The 20,470-nt window shown below is 33.8% G+C and overlaps 1 protein-coding gene across 4 annotated transcripts in view; it reads right to left on the reverse strand.

The window, feature by feature from the left end:
- Nucleotides 1-1,430: 1,430 nt before the first annotated feature.
- GLIPR2 (GLI pathogenesis related 2) overlaps nt 1,431-20,470 on the reverse strand; it is a 64,486-nt gene continuing 45,446 nt past the window's right edge. For 3 of the 4 annotated variants that reach the window (XM_031937296.1, XM_031937286.1, XM_031937304.1), the window contains 2 exons: nt 11,076-11,153; nt 1,431-3,335 (listed from right to left, as the gene is read on the reverse strand). In XM_031937296.1, coding sequence (XP_031793156.1) covers nt 3,172-3,335; nt 11,076-11,153 — 242 coding nt within the window. In that variant the 3' untranslated portion in view covers nt 1,431-3,171. Of the gene's footprint in view, nt 3,336-10,583; nt 10,659-11,075; nt 11,154-20,470 lie in introns of those variants that run through there. The other variant, XM_031937290.1, reaches the window with a different exon arrangement.

Consider the following 20,470-nt stretch of genomic DNA (forward strand, 5'->3'; position numbering starts at 1 on the left):
TGATGATGAAAAACTTGCTATAATGACTTTTGCAAATTTCTTCAATTTTCTTCAGTTTGAATATTCCTTTCATTTTTACCCTTGAATGCTTCCAGGATGACTTCACTTGTAAATCTTGCCAAGGTTCCTTTAAACTGTCTTTGTCCCTCCATTGTTTTCTATTTTGTGAGACAATATTGTCCATAATCACCTATCATCCTTCTTCATAAGATTTTTCAATTTGTAAAGTTTTTGGGAGGTGGGGTGCATGGGTAAATTTTAAAGTGCATTCTATTATTATGATGCTATAGAACTAGGGAACGTCCAGTTGTGGGGTTGAGAGGAAACAGGGATAAATTCAAGAAGGATGGAGGATAAGTAACCAGAAAGGTAAAACAATAGAAATAGGAGTGCCTTAAAGTACTAAATAAATATCAGCCATTCTTATTAATTACTAGGAAAATATAATGTCAAGGAAGTAAGACATTTCCATTCTATTAGAATGGGTCCCAACTAATGCTATACAAATCATCTAGGTATTGCACAACTTGTCCTTATTTGAAGAGGTGCTAAGTAAATATTGGTCATTCCTGAGTTTTTAACAAACTGTCATGACAAGAAACTAATAAAAGGTGCAAGATTTATCTTTTTCAGTCTAAAATAGCATCTTATGTTGAGTCAGAATCTTGCTATGAACAGTTCTTCTGAACATAATTTCTCATCAGATATTAATGTAAGTGTAGTACTTAATTAAGCCTGGGTCAGATTTGATCATTAAAAAATTTCTGAGTTTTGGGTCTTTGCTGCTACACACTAAAAATCTGATTTCCTGACTATAGAATTCTTATTTGAAGGTGGGGGCTTTATTCACTATTTCCCCAATAATAATTTTCGTAGTTTTTATAGAAACTGTTCAAATTCATCTTTGTGAATGGAGTTTATATGTAAGTACTAACTTTGTATATTTGAATTTTCTTTATCCTGCCTCTAATTAAGAGTTAGCCCAGAACACCTGGGTTTTACTTCACTCTCTGGGCCTTCCTAGTTGTGTGACTGTCAAATTTCTTTATCTTTTTCAGTTTCTATATAAGATAGGGGTGAGAATATTCATACTATAGCTATTGAGAAAAATGCTTTTTAAGTTTGTTATTATACTGATTGATATTGATTAAACTTGACCAAGTCCCATAGTATCATAATCTTTATCATTCTGAATTAAGTCTGATTCTAGGTTGATAGTTCATTTTAAATCTTCAGAAACTATCTGATTTCATTCAGTAAAAATTAAATACCAGAATCCATCTTGGTTGGTTAGTACTCTGTCATTTTACATAACACTAAACATCTCTGATATTGAGATTTGATGGGGAATTGCAAATTATTATAAACCACTTACAAGGAGTTGGGATAATTAGCACTCAATAAAGAAACTGGTAAAAATCATTTCAGAATAATGTATTATATGAAAAATATGGTTTATTTTCTAATGTTCTCCATAACATTAACTTCCTGGATTACATTAGGAATAATGAATTAGCGTTAAAAACAAAACAAAACAAAAATCCCCAATATGCAATTTGGAGAATGTAAGACATCAGAACACTGTAAATAGAATTTGTTTATACTCAAACTTACTCTAAGTTGGAACTTGTAAACGCCAGTCTCAAATTCTACAGCTGGCTTTTCAAAGGAGAGAAGACTGAAATAGTAGACATCAGTTTCTAGAATATATCCACCCTCTGGGGAATGCTCTTTTTAATTAGCTAAAATGTTTGAATTATATGTGATGCTCAATAAATGCATATATATTTTAACCTTAAGGCCAATACTTCACAAATATGAATAATGAATGAAACTAAAGAACACAAAATTGTCTGTACTAAAATCTCTCAAGGACATGTGGTTTTTATTATAACTTTTAAGCTATGCATGTTTGACATAATTCCTGGAGGCAGTATTAGCACATCTGTAATACTATAAAGCTGCCAGAAATATTAGTTTTGCTCATTTCCTGTTTTGAGATAGCTAACTTCAGGGGCCATTGCAAAGATATAGTTTATAATCCTTCAAATCCACTGAACTCATCCAAGTCCATCTTTAAAAGGCTTGCCCAAGTTTAAGTAAATCAAAGTCAAATTCAAAGAAATATGAAATTGTGGATAGGGAATAAGAATGTTTCTTTTACCATGTTGAAAATTTTTATGCTACATGCATGTATGTATATACTTATATATTTGTATACATGTTAATCATTCACTAAAGTCTTATTCTGATATGTGGGCACTTAGGTGACCTTGGGTTCTTGAAGGCAAGTTTTGCCAAACTATTATCCAAGCCCAGTATAGCTAGGTGTGAAGTGGCTTGGAAGTAAAATGTTAGTTATCAAATGATAAATTGTGAAGGCACTAAAACTCAAGGAGAGTTGTCACTGATGGATTATAATTTGTGTCAAAGAGGAGGGTGTGCAGAGTCTGGAAATAGGAAAGTATGGAAGCCAACACATATGGGCTGATATGATAGGTTTTAGCCACGAACACAGGATTCATCCAAATCCAATGTTCACACTGTCCAATGTGATGGTATTCTGAAATCTAAAACCTTTTTCTTTTTTAAAAAGTTTAGAGATTTATAAGAGGAAGTAAAGTGTGTCACAGATTTTGTATCTTTAAAATCACACTAGTAATGCAATTAGCTTTCAGATCATATCAATTTTTACAAAGATAATAAAATTCATGTTGCAAAGTTTTCAAAATTTTAAGACCAAAAATTAATTTCAGTTAAAGTGAATAAACCATAAGGTGTTTGTTGATTTTTTTTATCATTTTAAATATTTTAACAATAATACTAAACTATGCATAAAGATAAACATAACACTTCAGTTGTTTTCAAAATAATGAAAATTTAGACATGGTATATAGGAGGCAAATATACAACAAATTGCTTTTTAAAAAAAGTTACAAGAAATGATTACTTCTTTTTCTTTTATATAAAGTTCACATAATGATAGTCCAAGTAGCTGTATCAGATCATTAAATGCTTATTTTAAGCCTCTTAAGTCAATTCACACTCATAATGTCTATTAGAGTGTGTGCTGTCAAAAATGACAGGTAAACATGGGCATCAAGCTTTAGATTTCATAGGCATTTTACTGTTACACTCTGCAGTCCACAATTAATGTTTGCATTTTCAAAATCATTTCTTTGCAGGACGAGGGACATTTTCTTCAAAGAAACCGGGATTGACAATATTTCCAGCTGGAAAGTATCTGGCAACCACATAGGAAGAACCATCAGTTGCAAAAGCCTTTCCGATCCCCATCTTCTTTGTGTTCTTCCATATCATTGCTGTAAAGTGTCCTAGATGGGGAAGAAAGGGATTAAGAAAGGTAAAAGATCAATCCCTGGAATCTCTAAAAGGATTTCACAAATTTATAGTTTTTGGCTTGTAGTACTTAAAAAAAAAACAAACAAAAAAAAAACCCTGGACTTCTCCTTGAAATATGAAACCATTTTTATAAAAGCAATCTTGTTCTGGTAATACTAAGTGATGTAAATAATGGGATCCACCATCTCTGAAAATAAAAGTGACAAGTAGTTCAAAAATAATAGAGACCTAGTGAAAATATTTATAGGCTAATTAATTAATTAGACGATGTTACCCATGAAGGGATGAACACCAAAAGTAATATAAAAAGAACTTCAAGATATATTTCTCAGAGTGACACAATATAGAAAGGGTAAGAATACAAATGAAAGTCTACATCCTATGCTGGTACCTCTCTAATGGGGAGATCCTGGGAAGGTCTCCAGCATGCTGGCTGGACCTCTTGTAGAATATTTATAGGAAGATGTTGGTTGAGAATATCCTTGATATCAATGAGCAATAGCTGCTGGGGATGGGGCAGGAAAGGCTTACTGCAGAAGGTAGACTTTGACATCTCTAGCTGTACTTGGGGAAGATTCAAATTAATAAGTCTGTTAGAATATCCTAGGTACCCATTTCTTCCTCTATTGCTATGAAGATCTGAAACTAATAATCAATATGGGATGAGGCAAGAAAAACTATAGAAATTTCCTTGTAGTGTCTGTATTTTCAACATGAGCTGGAAAACTCTTGGGAGAGGTAAAACTATGTATTTCACTGGATTAGACTGATTCTAATGGAAGAGAATGATAAGTTTTGAGAGGAAAAGAATGGACTGAGTTTTTGATAAAGGAAGAAGCAAAGTCAACTGACAGAAAGATCTGGGAAAGAGTTGTTGTATGAAACTTGAGGAATGGAAAGGTTTAGAACACTGTGTGTAGCAATATAGGGAATCAATCAATTAAAAGACAAATAACAGGACTGCTTTGATGCAATAAAGGCCCTGCTGAAGTTGGACAACATTTATTTGTAATGAACTCTGGCAACATAGTTATAAGACTTTCCCCTCACTAAGTAAATTGTAAGTAGGAGCAGAGATGGATGCAAAAAAGAACTGATGTTTAACAAGAGAAGAGCAGCTAGGGATTCAAAGGTAGAGGACAGTATAGAGCTAGGCAGTGGCTGACTACTGGGTTGAGCTTGGAAAGGAAAGTCAGAGCAGATGTAATAATTTGAGAAAATCTTGAGTAGGTAGAAGGAATGAGAGTGTTGATGAGGGCAAAGAACAGGTGTAGTAGAGATAAAACAGAAAGGGATTTTGTGGCTGAGGTAGAATGAAGGAGTAGATAATGGGATTTAAGAAGGAGAAGGAATAGGAGATTGGGGAGCTTAATGAGGCATCTTCATGCAGTTAAGTCTAATCAGTTAAGTCAGTCAATAAACCTTTGTTGTGTACTCACTAATTGCACCAGGGGCTGTGCTAGCCTAAGCAGTGGGGAGAGGACTCAGATGTTAAGCCAGGTGTTGAACTTTGGAGAATTTTTTGAGAAAAGACAGAGTTGGGGTTGATATATTACAGGTCCTATAACTAATTTGAGAAGACTCAAAATAGGAAAAGTTACTGGATTAAATAGGCAAGGAGAAAATAGAATTTGGGACAGGAAAGGGTCTTTTTGCAAAAGGTAGAATCTAGATGAGTCTTAAAAGAAGCCAGTCAAGAGGGACAGATGAGGAAGGAGAATAATCTATCAGATACTCAGGAAAAAGGAAAATAGGAAATGGAGTATTATAGATGAGGAATACCAAAAAGGCCAGTATAAGCAGATTAGAACATGGAGGGGAGTAAAGTCTGGGAAAGTCTGCAAAAAGCTTTAAATGTCAAATAAGATTTTAGCAGCTGAGAGGAAGTTGGATTAAAGTAGAAAAAAACTTAAAATAGGGAGACTAACAAGAAGGTAGCTATGATATCCAAGAAAGAACTATTTAGTTGAATAAAGAGCTTGAGAGAACACCTAATCTAGTTCCCTCATTTTAAAAGTGAGAAAATTGAGGCATTGAGAAGAATTTATTTCTTCAAGATCACAGTGCTAACTGGTTGTCAGGACAGGACTTGACTCCCAATTCAAGTGCTTTTGTACATTTCCTCTTGCACAGCTGATCTAGTAGTATTTGGTGACCACTGTTAGTAGATCGGGCAAGTAGGCATCTGGGCACTAAGTATTATTCATCTGAGATTCCAATCTCTAATTCTTTGGGGTCATGCTGAAGCAGGAACTTGAGGTCTATAGCTGGAATTTTTGAAGTGTGGAAATCTTAAATATTATTATAGTACTTTACTTTGCATATACTTTCCTTCTAACTGAACATTTCCTAATTTTATATATATATATATATATATATATATATATATATATATATATATATATATATAAAGAAACTTTGTTTCTTATAATATAAGAAACTACCATACAGGTGTAAGGTTTGGAAACTTCCTCTGTTGGATGATTTCAGTGCTCGGGAAGTTAAGTTTGGTAGGGAAGGGAAAGTTGTTTTTTTGTTTTTTACATAACTCTGGTGGAACTAGATGCAATAGTTAGCCCTGAAGAGTCTTGGGTTGTTCAGTGCAACAGAGGCAGATAGTGTTTAACCCCCAAATCCAGTAATCTTCATATCAGTTTGAAATCTATTTGAAAATTATTATGAAAAACAGCTTCAGATTAATTAGAAAATAGAATGGTACTGGGAAGTATCTTACTGAATTATAAGCATGAAAAAATCATAATTACTAAATTATAAGCATGAAAAAACTTAATAGAAAAAAAACCTCTCATTTCTTTTTCTGGAGCAGATGTAAAATCGTATACAAAACTTTTTTAAGAGAGAAAAAAATCTTTAAATCAGACAAAGTAACAGAGTACACATTTTCATAGAACAAAAATATACAGATTGGCTAGTAAGCTTGATTATAATTAAAGACAAAATTATTGAATATGTTATTATAAGAAAGCTTTGTAAGCATTTATTAAGGGGAACTACTGATGACTACATGTTATAGAAAACTGGTCATTCTACACTAAGCTTATTTTCTTTTCTTTTTTTTTTTTTTTTTTTTTAAGTTTACCAGATCAGGAATCTAATCAGAGATCAGGAATGCTATATACGTGGTATACTTACATTTCAGCAAAGCATCTAAGTCTATCATATTCTTGTGGGTAAGACAGAAAGACATGGAATAAATGATGATACAGTTATGTGAATTCAAAGTAGTTCAATGATAGGACTAATTCTTGAAAGGAGGTCTCTAGAGGAATGCTCCAAGGATCCATTCTTCAACATTTTTATCAGTGACTAGGATGAAAGCATGCTTATCAAATCTGAATATGAAGCTAGAAGCTCTGAGTTCCATGAAACACCTAACATGTTGGAAGACAAAATCAGGACCCACAAAGATTTTAATAGGCTAGAATGATGGGCCAAATCTTAATAGTAAGATGAAATTTGATTAAAAGATAAACATAGTCCTATACTTGGGTTTATTAAAAAAAACTTCACAAGGATAAATTACTATATAAGTTTGTTTGAAAAATCTGAGATTACAGAGAACTACAAATTTACTATGAGTGAAAAATCTAACATAATAGCCATCAAAACTAATGAGATCTTAGGCTGCATAGAGAGGCAAATGCCAAATGAAGAGGAAGATCATCTTGCATTTGTGCTCTCCTCAGATTATTTCTAGAAACTTGGGGTGTTTAGACATGACATAATTTTGACTCACATTTAGAAATTATACTTTTCCAACTCAGTTGCCTCTTCCCTCTAACTGAAGGGCATTATACTAAACTCCTCTGAATGCTTTCTTCTTTTTATAAGTGCTCACAACATTCCTGGTAATTCCATTTTTCCATACATTGCTCTCTTCCATTCTATTCTTTGGTGTCTTAGAGCCAAGTACTCCCCAGTTTTCTTGTCCCCTCCCACTCCCTTTTCAGTTTTCTTTTCTGTGTTGTTTTCCCCCATTGGATTGTAAGTTCACTAAGGGTGGGAACTCTTTATTTTCATTTATATTCTCAGTGTTTAGCACAATACTGGCCTATATCATTGTTCTGATATGTCTAACTCTTTATGCGTCTACAGACCATGGAAGGCCAGGCTCATCTGGCCTCCACTTTTTCACTAAGTCTGCTGTTGCTTCCATCTCACCCTCTACCATCCCCTTCTCTTTATGTCTTCATTTTTTTTTCCAGCATCAGAGTCTTTTCCAGAGAGTCCCATGTTCTTATTATGTGGCCAAGAGATTTAAATTTCAGTTTTAGTATTTGTCTCTCTAAGGAACAATCTAAATTAATTTAAGTATTGACTGATTTGATCTCTTTCCTAGCCAAGAGACTCTCAAAAGTCTTCTCCAGTACCACAATTAAAAAGCATTGATCCTGCAGCATTCAGTTTTCCTTATAGTACAGCTCTCACTTTGTTTATAGGGATTTTGACAAAGTGATAATGTCTCCAATTTTTAATATGCTGTCTCGATTTGTCATAGCTTTACTTGCAAGTAGCAAGTGTTTTTTTTTAATTTCATGGCTATAGTCACCAATTACAATGATCTTTGAGTCCAAGAATAAAATTTGACACTGTTTTCATTTCTTCTCCCTCTTTTTATTTGCCATGAAGTAGTAGTACCAGTTGCCAACATATTAGGGGTTTTTTTGATATTAAAGTTTCAATTCAGTGTTTATATTTTCTCTTTATCAAGAATTTTAATTCCTCTTTCTTCACTTTCTGCCATCAGGGTGGTATCATCTGCATATTTGAGATTATTCAAAATTTTTTTTCCAGCAGATTAATTCCAACTTTTGACCCATTCAGCCTAATATTGTGCATGATGAATTCAGCATGTAAGTTAAGTAAATAAGGTGACAATATACAGGTTTGTCATACTCCTTTTCCAATCTTAAACCAATCAGTTGTTCCATATTCAATTTGAGCTGTTGCTTCTTCACCTTAATATGGGTTCCTAGGAGACAAGAAGGATGATCTGATACTCCTGTCCTTTAGAGGACTTGCCACTCATTTTATTGTGATCATCCAGGCAAAGGTTTTAGTGTAGATATTTTTCTTGAATTCCTTTGCTTTATCCATACTCCAGTGAATGTTGGCAATTTGGTCTATACTTTGTCTCTTTGAAAATGAGTCTGTTTTTCTAGTAACTTGTTTCATATATCTCTGAGCCCTAGTTTGCAGAATCTTAAGCATAACCTTGTTGATGTATGAAATGAGCACAACTGTGTGGAAACTTGAATGTTCCTTAGCATTGTCCTTCTTTAGGATAGATATGTAAACTGATCTTTTCCAATTCCAGGACCATTCTTGATTTTTCCAAATTTGGTGGTACATTGAGCAGAGCAATTAAACAGTATTTTAGGATTTTAAATAGCTCAACTGAAATTCAGTCACCTCCACTAGCCTTACTGATAACAATGTTTTTTAAAGCCCACTTGACTTCATTCTCCAGGATGTCTGTTTTTAAAGCAATAACCACATCACAGTGGTTATCAGTGGTGAGAAGATGTTTCTTGCATAGTTCTTTTGTTTATTCTTGACATTGCTTCTTAATCTCTTCTAATTCTATTAAATCTGATAATTTTGTCTTTTATCACATGCATTTTTGCATGAAACTTTCCCTTGATATATTTGAATTTCTTCAAGAAATCTCTTGTTTTTCCCACTCTGTTGTTTTCTTTCATTTCTTTGCATTGTTTACTTAAGAAAACCTTATTTCTTTTTGCTGTTCTTTGGAATTCTGCCTTCAGCTAGGTATATCTTTCCCTTTCCTTTTTTTTCCCTTAGCTATTTGTAAAACCTCATTGGATAGCAATTTTGTTTTCTTGTTGTTCTTTTTCTTTGAAATGTTTCTCTTTTTGCCTCCTGTACAATGTTGCAAACCTCTGTCTATAGACAGTTTTTCAGGCCCTCTACCAGATCTAATCGCTTAAATCTGTACATCTCTATTTCCTATTCATAAGGGATGTTATTTAGATTCTATCTAATGGTTTTCCTTATTTCCTTCACTTTAAATCGAAATTTTACAAAATAAAGAAGCTCACAAGCTGAGTCAAAGTCAGCTCTAAGTCTTGTTTTAACTAAATATATACAGATTCTCCACTTTTGCTTGCAAAGTGTATAATCACTTTTATTTCCATATTGACTATCTGGTGATATCCATGTGTTGAGTCACCTTTTGGATTGTTGAAAATGTGTGTTTGCTATGACCAGTGAGTTATCTTGACAAAACTCCATTAGTCTCTACTTTATTTCATTTTTACTCCAAGGTCAAACTTGTTATTTCTATTATCTTTTGATTTCCTACTTTAACATACCAATTCCTGATGATGAATATGACTTTTTGGGAGACTGTTATTTTTAGATGATGTGATTTCTTCATAGAACTGAGTAACTTTGGCTTTTGGCATTGGTGATTAAAGCACAGATTTTTTTTTTATTACTGTAATTTTGAATGGTTTGCATTTGATTTGAACAAGAAATGTCACTTCTGACATTATATTCCAGTATTGTTTTTTCTCACCCTTTTGTTGATTATGAGGACTACTCGATTAACTATAAGAGATTCTTGCCTACAGTCCTATATGTAATGATCACCTGAATTAAATTCACCCAATCGTATCTTTTAAAGTTCACTCACACACAGGATGACTCATCTGACTTGAGCAAACCTGCCTAGCATAGCATGTTTTCATTGAGCTACACAAGCCCCCTCAATCATGACAAAGCAGTTATCTAAGAGGTACCTGGCACATAGGAGGTATTTAATAAATGTTATTGAATTGAATTATATTTAGGTGGAATAGGATAGCTGTCTTCAAGTACATGAAAAGATTGTCATGTAAAAGACTTGCTCTGCTTAGCCTTAAAAGTTAAAAAAAAAAAAAAAATAGACATAATGGGTGGATGTTACAGAGAAATAGCTTAGGCTTGATATAAAGAAAATTTTTTCAACAAGTAAAGCTGTATAAAAGTGAAATGAGTTACCTTTGGAGGCAATAGATTATCTATCAATGGAATTATTTAAACAGAGGCTTGGATGATTGATGGGCAAAGCTTTGGTAAAGGAGACTCCTGTTCAGATAACAATTGGATTAGACCCTTCTTTTCCTCTGTTGATGATACTTCTAACATCTTATGTATGGATATAACTCATCTTTCTTTTCTTGCCCAAATCTTTCTAGTCCAACAAAAAGTAGCATTTATGAATTCTCTTCATTAGTATAAGTCATATGAAACAGAACTTTCATCTATCACTTTAACAGAAATAGAGAGAAATAATACATTAGTAATTGAAAACTGATCTATGAACTTTCCCAGTATAATTTCTTGAATTGTCAAGTCTTATGATACTTGGTATAGCATAAAATTTCAAGGGAAGATTATACTGTATGTGTGATGGACAAATTTCCCCTTAAATTGTGTGTTTGTGTAAAATGTGTGTTTAAAAAACCACTACTATATCTAAGATTATCCCAGACTGTCTGAAAACCTGCAGCTCTGTAAGGAACCAAAATATTTTAGTCAAAAACCCAATTGAAAAAAAAAAGGAAATATGAGAAACATAACCTTTGAAATGCTAACTGACTAGGTTTCCTATCTTCATAATTGAAAGAAAACAAAAACAAAACCTTGTCCTTTAGAGAATAAAATCATGGCAAAAAAATACTCACCTGATTCTGGGGTGAATCCTGGACTCTTAAAATCATAATTTCTCATTTCACTATACCATCTGTCAGATACATCTTGTCCTACAGAAAAGAAGAGATGATCCTGTCAAAATACGACAGCTACATGGCACAGTGGATAGAACACCAGCCCTGAAATCAGGAGGACCTGAGTTCAAATCTGGCCTCAGATACTTAATAATTCCTAGCTGTGTGTCACTTAACCCCAACTGCCTCAGCAAAAACAAAAAACAAAAAAACAATGACAGTACAAAAGAAATTTCAAACAGAATTACTAGTCATGGAATATCCTGATAATTTATAAAAACTTTTTTTTCAAAAAAAGAAAGATATAATCTCTTTCCAATTTCTTGTCCATATATGAAAATTTATGTATCATTTTGCACCTTTAGCTCACCACTTCCTTGCTAAGCAGTGAGGAGGCATAATTTATTATGAGATTTCTAGTCATGAATAATCATTGTCTTGATCATAGTTTTGAAGTTTTTCAAAGCTACATTTTAAAAAATAATGCATAGACATTGTAGGTTGCTTTCTCCTGGTTCTGTTCACTTCATTTGGCATTAATTCATAGAAAGCTTCCCAGGTATATCTGAATTTATTCTTTTTATCACTTCTAATATAGAGTAGCAATATTCCATTACATTTATGTATGATAAATTGTTCAGTTAATCTCTTGTTGATGGGCACTTATTTAAGTGCTGCTATAAATATTTTTATATATGTGGACCCTTTTACATCTTCCTTTCACTAATTTGGGGAGTACTTATATGTCTAGGCCAAATAGTAGTTTAATAACTTTCAAAGTATAGTTCTAAATTGCTTTCCAAAATGGTTAGAACATTTCGCAGTTCCCGGAACAGTGCATTAATGTGCCTTTCCTGACACATTATACAGCAATTGCTATTTTTCTTTTGCCAGTTTAAGAAGTGAGACATAAAATCTTGGATACTTTAATTTGTATTTATCTTACAGGTATTGAACTGTGAAATTTTTCATGTAATTATTGATAACTGTATTCTTTCTTTTGGGAACTGCCTGTTCATATCCTTTAATTGCTTTCTTACTGAAGTTAATTGTTTCAATTAATTTTTAAAATTGGCTTTAGATTCTCTACATAAAATATTTTATCATCTACATAAAGAGCTCATGCTATTGTCTTTTTTATATGCTTATTTACTCAATGTAGAATTTCTAGGGCAAAGTCAAATGGTGGTGACAAACATTTTTGCTTTACTCCCTTTCTTGTTAGAAAGGCTTTATTATTTCCTCGTTATAGATAATTCTAGCTCTTGGATTTAGGTAGCTGTTTGTCAATATTAAGGAATGGTAATTTATTCTTGTGGTTTTTCAAAAAATATTTTTAACATAAAGGGGTAAAGGAGTATTGTAATTTATTTTTAAAAACTTTTCTACATTTTTGTATAATTGCATAATTTTTATTTTTTTTGGTATGAATAAGATCTTAATTTAGAAGTTTTTCTAACACTAAATAGCCCAGCATTCCTGGTATAAATCCTGTATCAACTTTAAAATATGCTGCTATAGCTTTTTTACAAATACTTTTTCAGAAATATTTATTAGATATTAATTTAGTTTCCTCCCCTCCACTTTCTCTCTCCCTGAATTAAATAATTAGGTCACATTTGTCTCATGGAAAGGGTTTAGTAAGATGCCTTTCTTTTCTATTTTTTTCAAACAATTTATGTAACATTGGAATTGTCCTTTGAATGCTCGATAAAATTCATTGGTCCTAGATTTTTTGTTCAATTTCTTTTTTGAAGCCAAACTATTATTTCTTGTTCTGATAATCTGGGTATTTTCAATTTTTGCATTAATTTATCCATTTCATTTACATTATCAGTGTGGTTGGCTACATGTAAATTGGGCATTATCCTCTTCATTCATATTCTCTTCGTTTATATAATGTTTCCTTGTTAATAAAGGCAATTTGGTTTTCTTTTCTTTTTAAAAAAATTTATATTGGCCAATGACTTATATTTTTTCCTTTTAAGCAATTTCTAGTTTTACTTATAAATTCAGTTTTGTTTATCTCTTTGATTTTCAGGAATTCTATTTTCGTTTTGAGTTGATTTTTTAAAATGCTGCTTTTCTAATTATTTTAGATTAGAATGACCAATTAATTGCTTTGCTCTTTCTATCTTTTGTTGATCAAAATACTTTAGAGGTATAAAATTTCTTCTGAAGACTGTTTTGGCCACAACCCAAAAGATGTGGTATAAACTATCTTGTTATTTTTTAAAAAAAAAAATTTTTTTTATCTTTTGTTTTTATGATCTGTTCTTTCACCCAATGATTCTATAGGATTGTTATTTAGTATCTATTTTGAGTTTGAATGCTTTGTTCAAGAAACCTTAATTATTATAATTTTTACTGTGTTATGGTCAACAAATATAGGTTTAATATTTCTGCTCTTCTATACATCCTTATGAAATTTTTATATCTTAGCACTTGGTCAATTTTTGGTAAAAGTCACTTGAGAAATGTATATTTATGTTAATTTCCAATCAATAATCATTTATCATTTGGATGGTTAATTCATCACCAATTAATAATCAATCTATCATATATAACTTTTTCTGAAGTTTTATTTAGGTCCTTTTCTATTGTTCAGTAATTTTTCAGTCATGTCTGACTCTCCATAACCCCATTTGGGGATTTTCTTGGCTAAGATATTGAAGTGGCTTGCCATTCCCTTCTCTAGCTCATTTTACAGATGAGGAAACTTAAGACAAACAGGGATAAGTGACTTGCCCAGTGTCACCCAGCTAGCAAGCGTCTGAGGCCAGATTTGAACTCAGGAATATGAATCTTCTAGACTCCAGGCCTGGTGTCTATCCAATGAACCACCTAGTTGCTTTAGTCTGAAAGGAATAATGAGTTTTCCAAATATTATTATTTGAATATTTCTCCCTGGAATTTGAATAACTAGTTTTTCAAGTATTTAGATATCATATCATTCAATCCTTATAAACTAAGTTATCGATATTATTTGACTATCTAGCATACTTTTGAATATAATGTTGTCTTCCTGCTTATTTATCTTTTAACTATGTCATTTTAAAATTATTCCCTTGCCTGTGATTGTAAGTGTAGCCTTCTTTTTATTATTATTATTATTAAAGTTTTTTATTTTCAAAATATATACATGGATAATTTTTCAACATTGACACTTGCATAGTCTTATGCTCCAAATTTTCCTCTCCTTCCCCCCACTCCCTCCTCTAGATTAGCCTTATTTCTTTAAAACATACTGAATTCTACTCCAGAATCATTTTTTTAAATCATATGAACCAAATGTGTTGTTTCAAATCTATTTTCTGTAAAAGATATTGGATTCTGTTACCTAACTCCTTTGTTGGTCTCCTCTACTTTTATGAGTCTGTTTATCCACATTTGCTGCTATGATAGTTAATTTTAGATTTACCTCAGTCATAACTTCATATGCTTTTTATATACTTATATGCTTTTTTTCCTTCTTTTCCTGCTTTAAAGCAAAAACGATTTTGAAGCCTTGTGTTTATTTTTTAAACTCTTTCTGAGAGCTCCAAAGACAAGATTTTAAAGGGGATGTTTATATCTTCTCTCTTATTAGAAAGTGTTCCACCACAACTTAGCCTCTTCTAGTTGTACAAGTATTTATTTCTCTCTTTAAAATTATTTTGATTCTGTATATGCTTCCAACATTTATAATCACCTCCTAGTTTCTTCATGAAGAATGCTTGAAATTACTTAAAAAAAAATTAAAGGCTTATTTCCCCTCCTATATTAGTTTTTAAAAGGGAGTCTTTTTAAATAGTATTTAAAATTTTTGTTTTAACTACATGTATTTATTGATGAATCAAAGAATATAATTTTAATGGAACCACAAGGCACAATCGTGGATTAAAACAGTTTGTTATACAGCCAAATGGGGAAAATGCATTTTTTTTTCTTAAGAACCTTACATATGTAAATTATGAAGCCACTAAACTGTCTAACACATCACATTGAACAATTCTTCCCTTTTATATTTCTATTTAACATTTCCATTATTACATCATTTGAACAGTAAATCTAGGTTCATTCCCTCATGAGAAAGCCACTGGCAATTTACATCTACACTGCCCCACCTGACCACTTCCTTACCTTACCACACTTCTTCAGCTGGCATTATGATTAAGGATAAGTCAGCAAGGTATCTTACCAAAGAATTTCCACGTACACTTAATCAGTCTTCTTCTTCTTAGAAATTTTAATACAATTTTATTTTTCCAAAAACATGCAAATATAGTTTTCAACATTCACCTTTGCAAAACCTAGTGTTCCAAATTTTTCTCCTTCACTCCCTCCTAAGACAGCAAGTAATCCAATATAGGTTAAACATGTGTAGTTCTTCTAAACATATTTCCATATTTATCATTCTGTGCAAGAAAATCAGGTCAAAAGGGGAAAAAAAGCACATGGGAAAAAAACCATGCAAACAACAACAAAAAGGTGAAAATACTATGCTTTGATCCATATTCAGTCTCCACAGTTCTTTCTCTGGTTGTGGATGGTACTTTCCATTACAACACTATTGGTATTACCTTGAATCACCTCATTGTTGAAAAAAGCCAAGTTCATCATAGTTGATCATCACATAATCTTGTTACTGTGTACAATCTTCTCTTGGTTCTGCTCACTTAGCATCAGTTCATCTAAGTCTTTCCAGGCTTTTCTGAATTCTGCTTGCTCATCATTTTTTACAGAACAATAATATTCCATTACATTCATATACTATAACTTATTCAGCTATTCCTCAGCTGAGGTGCCATCCACTCAATTTCTACTTTCTTGCCACTATAAATAGCGCTGCTACAAACATTTTTTGTCTATGTAGATCCTTTCCCCTCTTTTATGATCTGGGATATAAACCCAGTGGAGACACTGTTGGATCAAAAGGTATGCACAGTTTGGGTATAGTTACAAATTGCTTTCCAGAATGGTGGGATCATTTCATAAAGCGTTAGTATCCCAGTTTTCCCACATACGCTCCAACATTTTGTCAATTTTCTATTCTATGTTGTAAAATATCTCAAAATTATTTTAATTTACATTTCTCTAATTAATAATGATTTAGAACATTTTTCCATATCACTATATATGGCTTTAATTTCTTCATCTGAAAATTGTTTGTTCATATCCTTTGACCATTTGTCAACTAGGGAATGACTTATATTCTTCTAAATTTGAGTCAACCCTCTATATATTTTAAAATGAGGCCTTTATAAAATTCCCTTTGCCCTAGCTTTCTGCTTTCCTTTTAATCTTGGCTCATTGATTTTGTTTGTGTAAAATCTTTTAAATTTAATGTAATCAAAATTATCCATTTTGCATTTCATAATGTTCTCTAGTTCTTCTTTGGCCATAAATTCCTCCCTTCTTCACATATCTGACAGATAAGACCATGTCTTGCTTCTACTAATTTACTTTATAATATCACCCCTTATTTCTAAATCATGAACCCATTTAGACCCACAAGAAAGAAAAAGTAAACAAAAAATTGAAAAAGGTTCTGTTAGGGTTCTTACAAAATGATAAGTCAGTTGTCTAATTTTAGCATAGTGCTTAGCAGTTCTCTAGTTCAGAGTTCACACCTTTCACACCTTTAAGAGTTCACACATTAGTTCACACATTAGTGTTCCAGATTCATAAGTCAGGAACCCACAATCCCATTCTCTTGGAGGAGGAGTCAACCTTTGAGTTCACGCCTCTAAAAGAGCATATAAAAAGGACGAGCCTCAGTGAAGAGTGAGGGGAGGAGATTGAGAAAGCAGGATTCAGTTGAGTAGCACTGGAGATTCAGAGACAGCTGGAGGCTGAAGCTGGCAGAAGCAGAGGACTAGCAACAAGAGCTCTTGGAACCAAGGAAAGCTCACTGGGTTATTTTGGAAGAGACAATAAAGGACTGAAATTTTAACAGCTGGCTGCATCTGAGGAGATTATTACTTTGAGCTGAAACTAAGGCTGCCTCCAGAAGCCCCGCAAGAAATCTGCTCCCAGAAAACGATTATATTTTAGAAAAGAAGAACACTACATCTTGGCACCCAAATGTGGAAGTGACAGGATCCCGATTCCAGTGGAAAAGCTTCTGATTCTGATCTCAGTGGAAAAGCCAATGATCCTGATCTCAGTGGAAAAGTCTCCTCTACCCAGAAATTAGGGTGAGTACGACAAGGAAACTATTATAGGGCTAAAATAGTATTTCAGTTAAAATGGGACAGATGTTTAGAAAATAGCCTGCTTTTCCAGTTCAAGGAAAATGTGTAGAGAATATTGTTACAAAGGAAGGCTAGCTGAATTGGAGAGGGATATATCTGATAATGACTGGGTTACGAAAGTAAAAGGCACTGACACAACTTTAAAAAAAAAATGAAACAGAGGGCGCCAAGATAGTAGGTTAAAGGCAACCAAGATGAACTCTCTCAACATTCCATTCCAAACAACTCAAAATAAAGGCTCAAATCAAATTGTTGAGTGGTAGAGCCAAGAAAAGGTTAAGGTGCATCATTTTCCTGGCCTAAAACAATTTAGGAGGTTGGCAGAAATAGCCACTACAGTGAGGAAGCAGCAATTTTGAAAACTCTCAGCCCAGAGATAGTATGGGGTTGAACAGCTCATCAGAAATGATTATAGGAGACCCTTTGCTGGCATTGGGTCCATCTGGCATTGAATGGTAACTATGTCCTTACACAATTCTGGGTCACAGTTCCATGGCAGAAAGGAGTGCTGGGAGTTGGTCAAAAGGGAGCACAGACTATGGTCACAGTTCCAAGGCACTAGTGTTTGTGGCTGCAGCGCAACAAGAGCCCTTCCTGGGTAAAGATTATAGTGTGGATCGGAAGAGTAGTAACCATATCTTACCACACTAAAGAAGCACCAAAAAATTGCAGATCTTTAGAGCTAGCTCTAAAGAAGGAAGCACAAAAAAGCCTGAAGCTTGGCATTATGCCTTTCCACCCTCAGGTAACGAGAGTCCAATATCAACATAAAGTTCAAAGTCAGGGAATAGACTAGAAAAATAAGCAAACAATAACAACAAAAATAATTTGGCTATAAAAAGCTACTATAGTGATTGGAAGACTAAGACATAAATGCAGAAGACAACAATGTGAAAACAGCTATATACAAAGAAAAATGTAAAGTGAACTCAAGCCCAACTAGAATTCCTGGAAGAGTTAAAGAAAAAGGTAAGAATGGCAGAGGAAAAATTAGGGGAAAAATGACTGATGTGAGAAAATTATGAAAAGAGTATTAATAGCTTTGGTAAAAGAGGCAAAAAAACTAAAGAAAACAACTAAAAAAATTCAATTGGAAGGCAGAGCCACAATAGTGGAAAAAAGTTGGGGACTTGACTGAGCTCTTCCAAATTCCCCTCCAAACAATTTAAAATAATTCCTTAAAATGAATTCTGGAGTGGCAAAATCCACGAAAGGAAACAGGTGAAATAATTTTCTAGACCAAAACAACTCAGAGGGTAGACAAGAAAGGTCTGTCACCCTCAAGTAAGAGTAGGGCACAATGCAGTGCAGGCTGCAGCCAGCATAGATCATTATCACAGTAAACCAGTAACAGGCTTCAGGATCAACCTATCCAGCAAAACTAAAGATAACTCTTCAGGGGAAAAAAGAATATTCTTACTATAAATCAACATTTTGAAAACACAAATATTACATTGCAGCGCACTGTCTTTTGATGGGCATAAATACCAACAAGGGATTCTTTATGACCCCATTTGTTATTTTCTTGTAAACAACTGGAGTGGTTTGCCATTTCCTTCTCCAATTCATCTGAAAAGGAAACTGAAGCAAATAGGGTTAAGTGATTTGAGGACAGAGGAAAAATACCCTGGCTCTGAACTCAGATGGTCTATGTGGCTTTGGTCAAGACATTTAAACTATTTGGGGCCTTGGTTTCCTCATGCATAAAATGATAAGAGTTGGACTCCATGAGTCCTCTTCCTATTCTAAATCTTTTTTCTTACGATCCTTCTACAAGGTGGGCAAACACCTGACAGGAACATGAATTGTTTGAAGGAAAAGGAGCAGGAACCCCACATTTGAATCCCTGCCAGCTCTAAAGAAAAACCCTGAGTTCAGCTTTCTGGAATGCTTACAAAGCCTCAAATATTTCTGTGGCTCTAGCCAAGAGTCGGTCCTCAAACTTTTTAAATAGGGGGCCAGTTCACTGTCCCTCAGACTGTTGGAGGGCTGGACTATAGTAAAAACAATAACTTTGTTTTGTGGGCCTTTAAGTAAAAAAACTTCATAGCCCTGGGTGAGGGGGATAAACATCCTCAGCTGCTGCATCTGGCCTACGGGAGTAGTTTGAGGACCCCTGCGACTAGTGAGAGGACTAAAACTAAGCAGTAATTCTTGACACAGGCCCTTTCCTCTCCCAACCGGGGAAGCCAATGACCCTTCTCTTAATCTAATCCTTAGGGATTCTATCCATAAAGATATCTCTGGACCTGATTAAAGGCAAGCTTTACTGGTCACCTACAGGTTTAAGATGACCCAGAGACAAGCAGGTGGGACCTCTTTTGGTGGATTTCTGAAGCCTATAGTCACTGTGTCCTTCAAGGTATGTGACCTGCCTCAGCTCCTCTCCATATGGGGGCACAGAGGAGCGATATTCTGAGATTCTAAGGACTATCCTATCCTTATTGTGTTAGAGCAAAAGAAGCCTCCTTCTGTTAATTTTTCAATGGCTTGTGAGTGTCTCATATTCCAAGTATGAACCTGAATTAAGAGGGTAAGGGCCCTCCTCCAACAGTAGGCAACTTGCCAGTTAACAAATTAGGCTGGAAGAACTGTTGTTGTTTTAGTCATGTCCAACTCTTCATGACCCCTTTTGGGTTATTTTTTGGCAGAAATCCTAGAGAGGTTTGTCATTTCCTACTCCAGCTCATTTAACAGATGAGAAAATTAAGGCGAACAAGATTAAGTGACTCACCAGGGTCACCAGGAAGAGGAATCTTCCTGACTTCAGACCTGGCACTCTATTCAGTGCCTCCTAGTTGTCCCTCAATGACTGGTAGGGGTCATGTATAGACAATTCACTGTGACCACTTATTTCCTATAGGTGACTGGTTAAACTCTTTTATAAGACAATAAAGACTGATGGGCCCTTATCCCTGGTGAACTCTAAGCAGGGAAAAAAATTCTTCCAGCTGTGCGGGATTTTTGATCCAAAAAAAAATTGCTCAGAAATAAATATTTTAAGTAAGGAAGGTTTGGTATACTGTCACTCAACCACTAGTTTAAATGAGGGAAAAAAACAGAACCCAAAGGGAATACTTTTTCTATTAAGAACTTCAGTCAAAAGGATTCCTAGAG

This window comes from Sarcophilus harrisii, chromosome 1 (genome assembly GCF_902635505.1).
Source record: "Sarcophilus harrisii chromosome 1, mSarHar1.11, whole genome shotgun sequence".
Classification (NCBI taxonomy): Eukaryota; Metazoa; Chordata; class Mammalia; order Dasyuromorphia; family Dasyuridae; genus Sarcophilus; species Sarcophilus harrisii.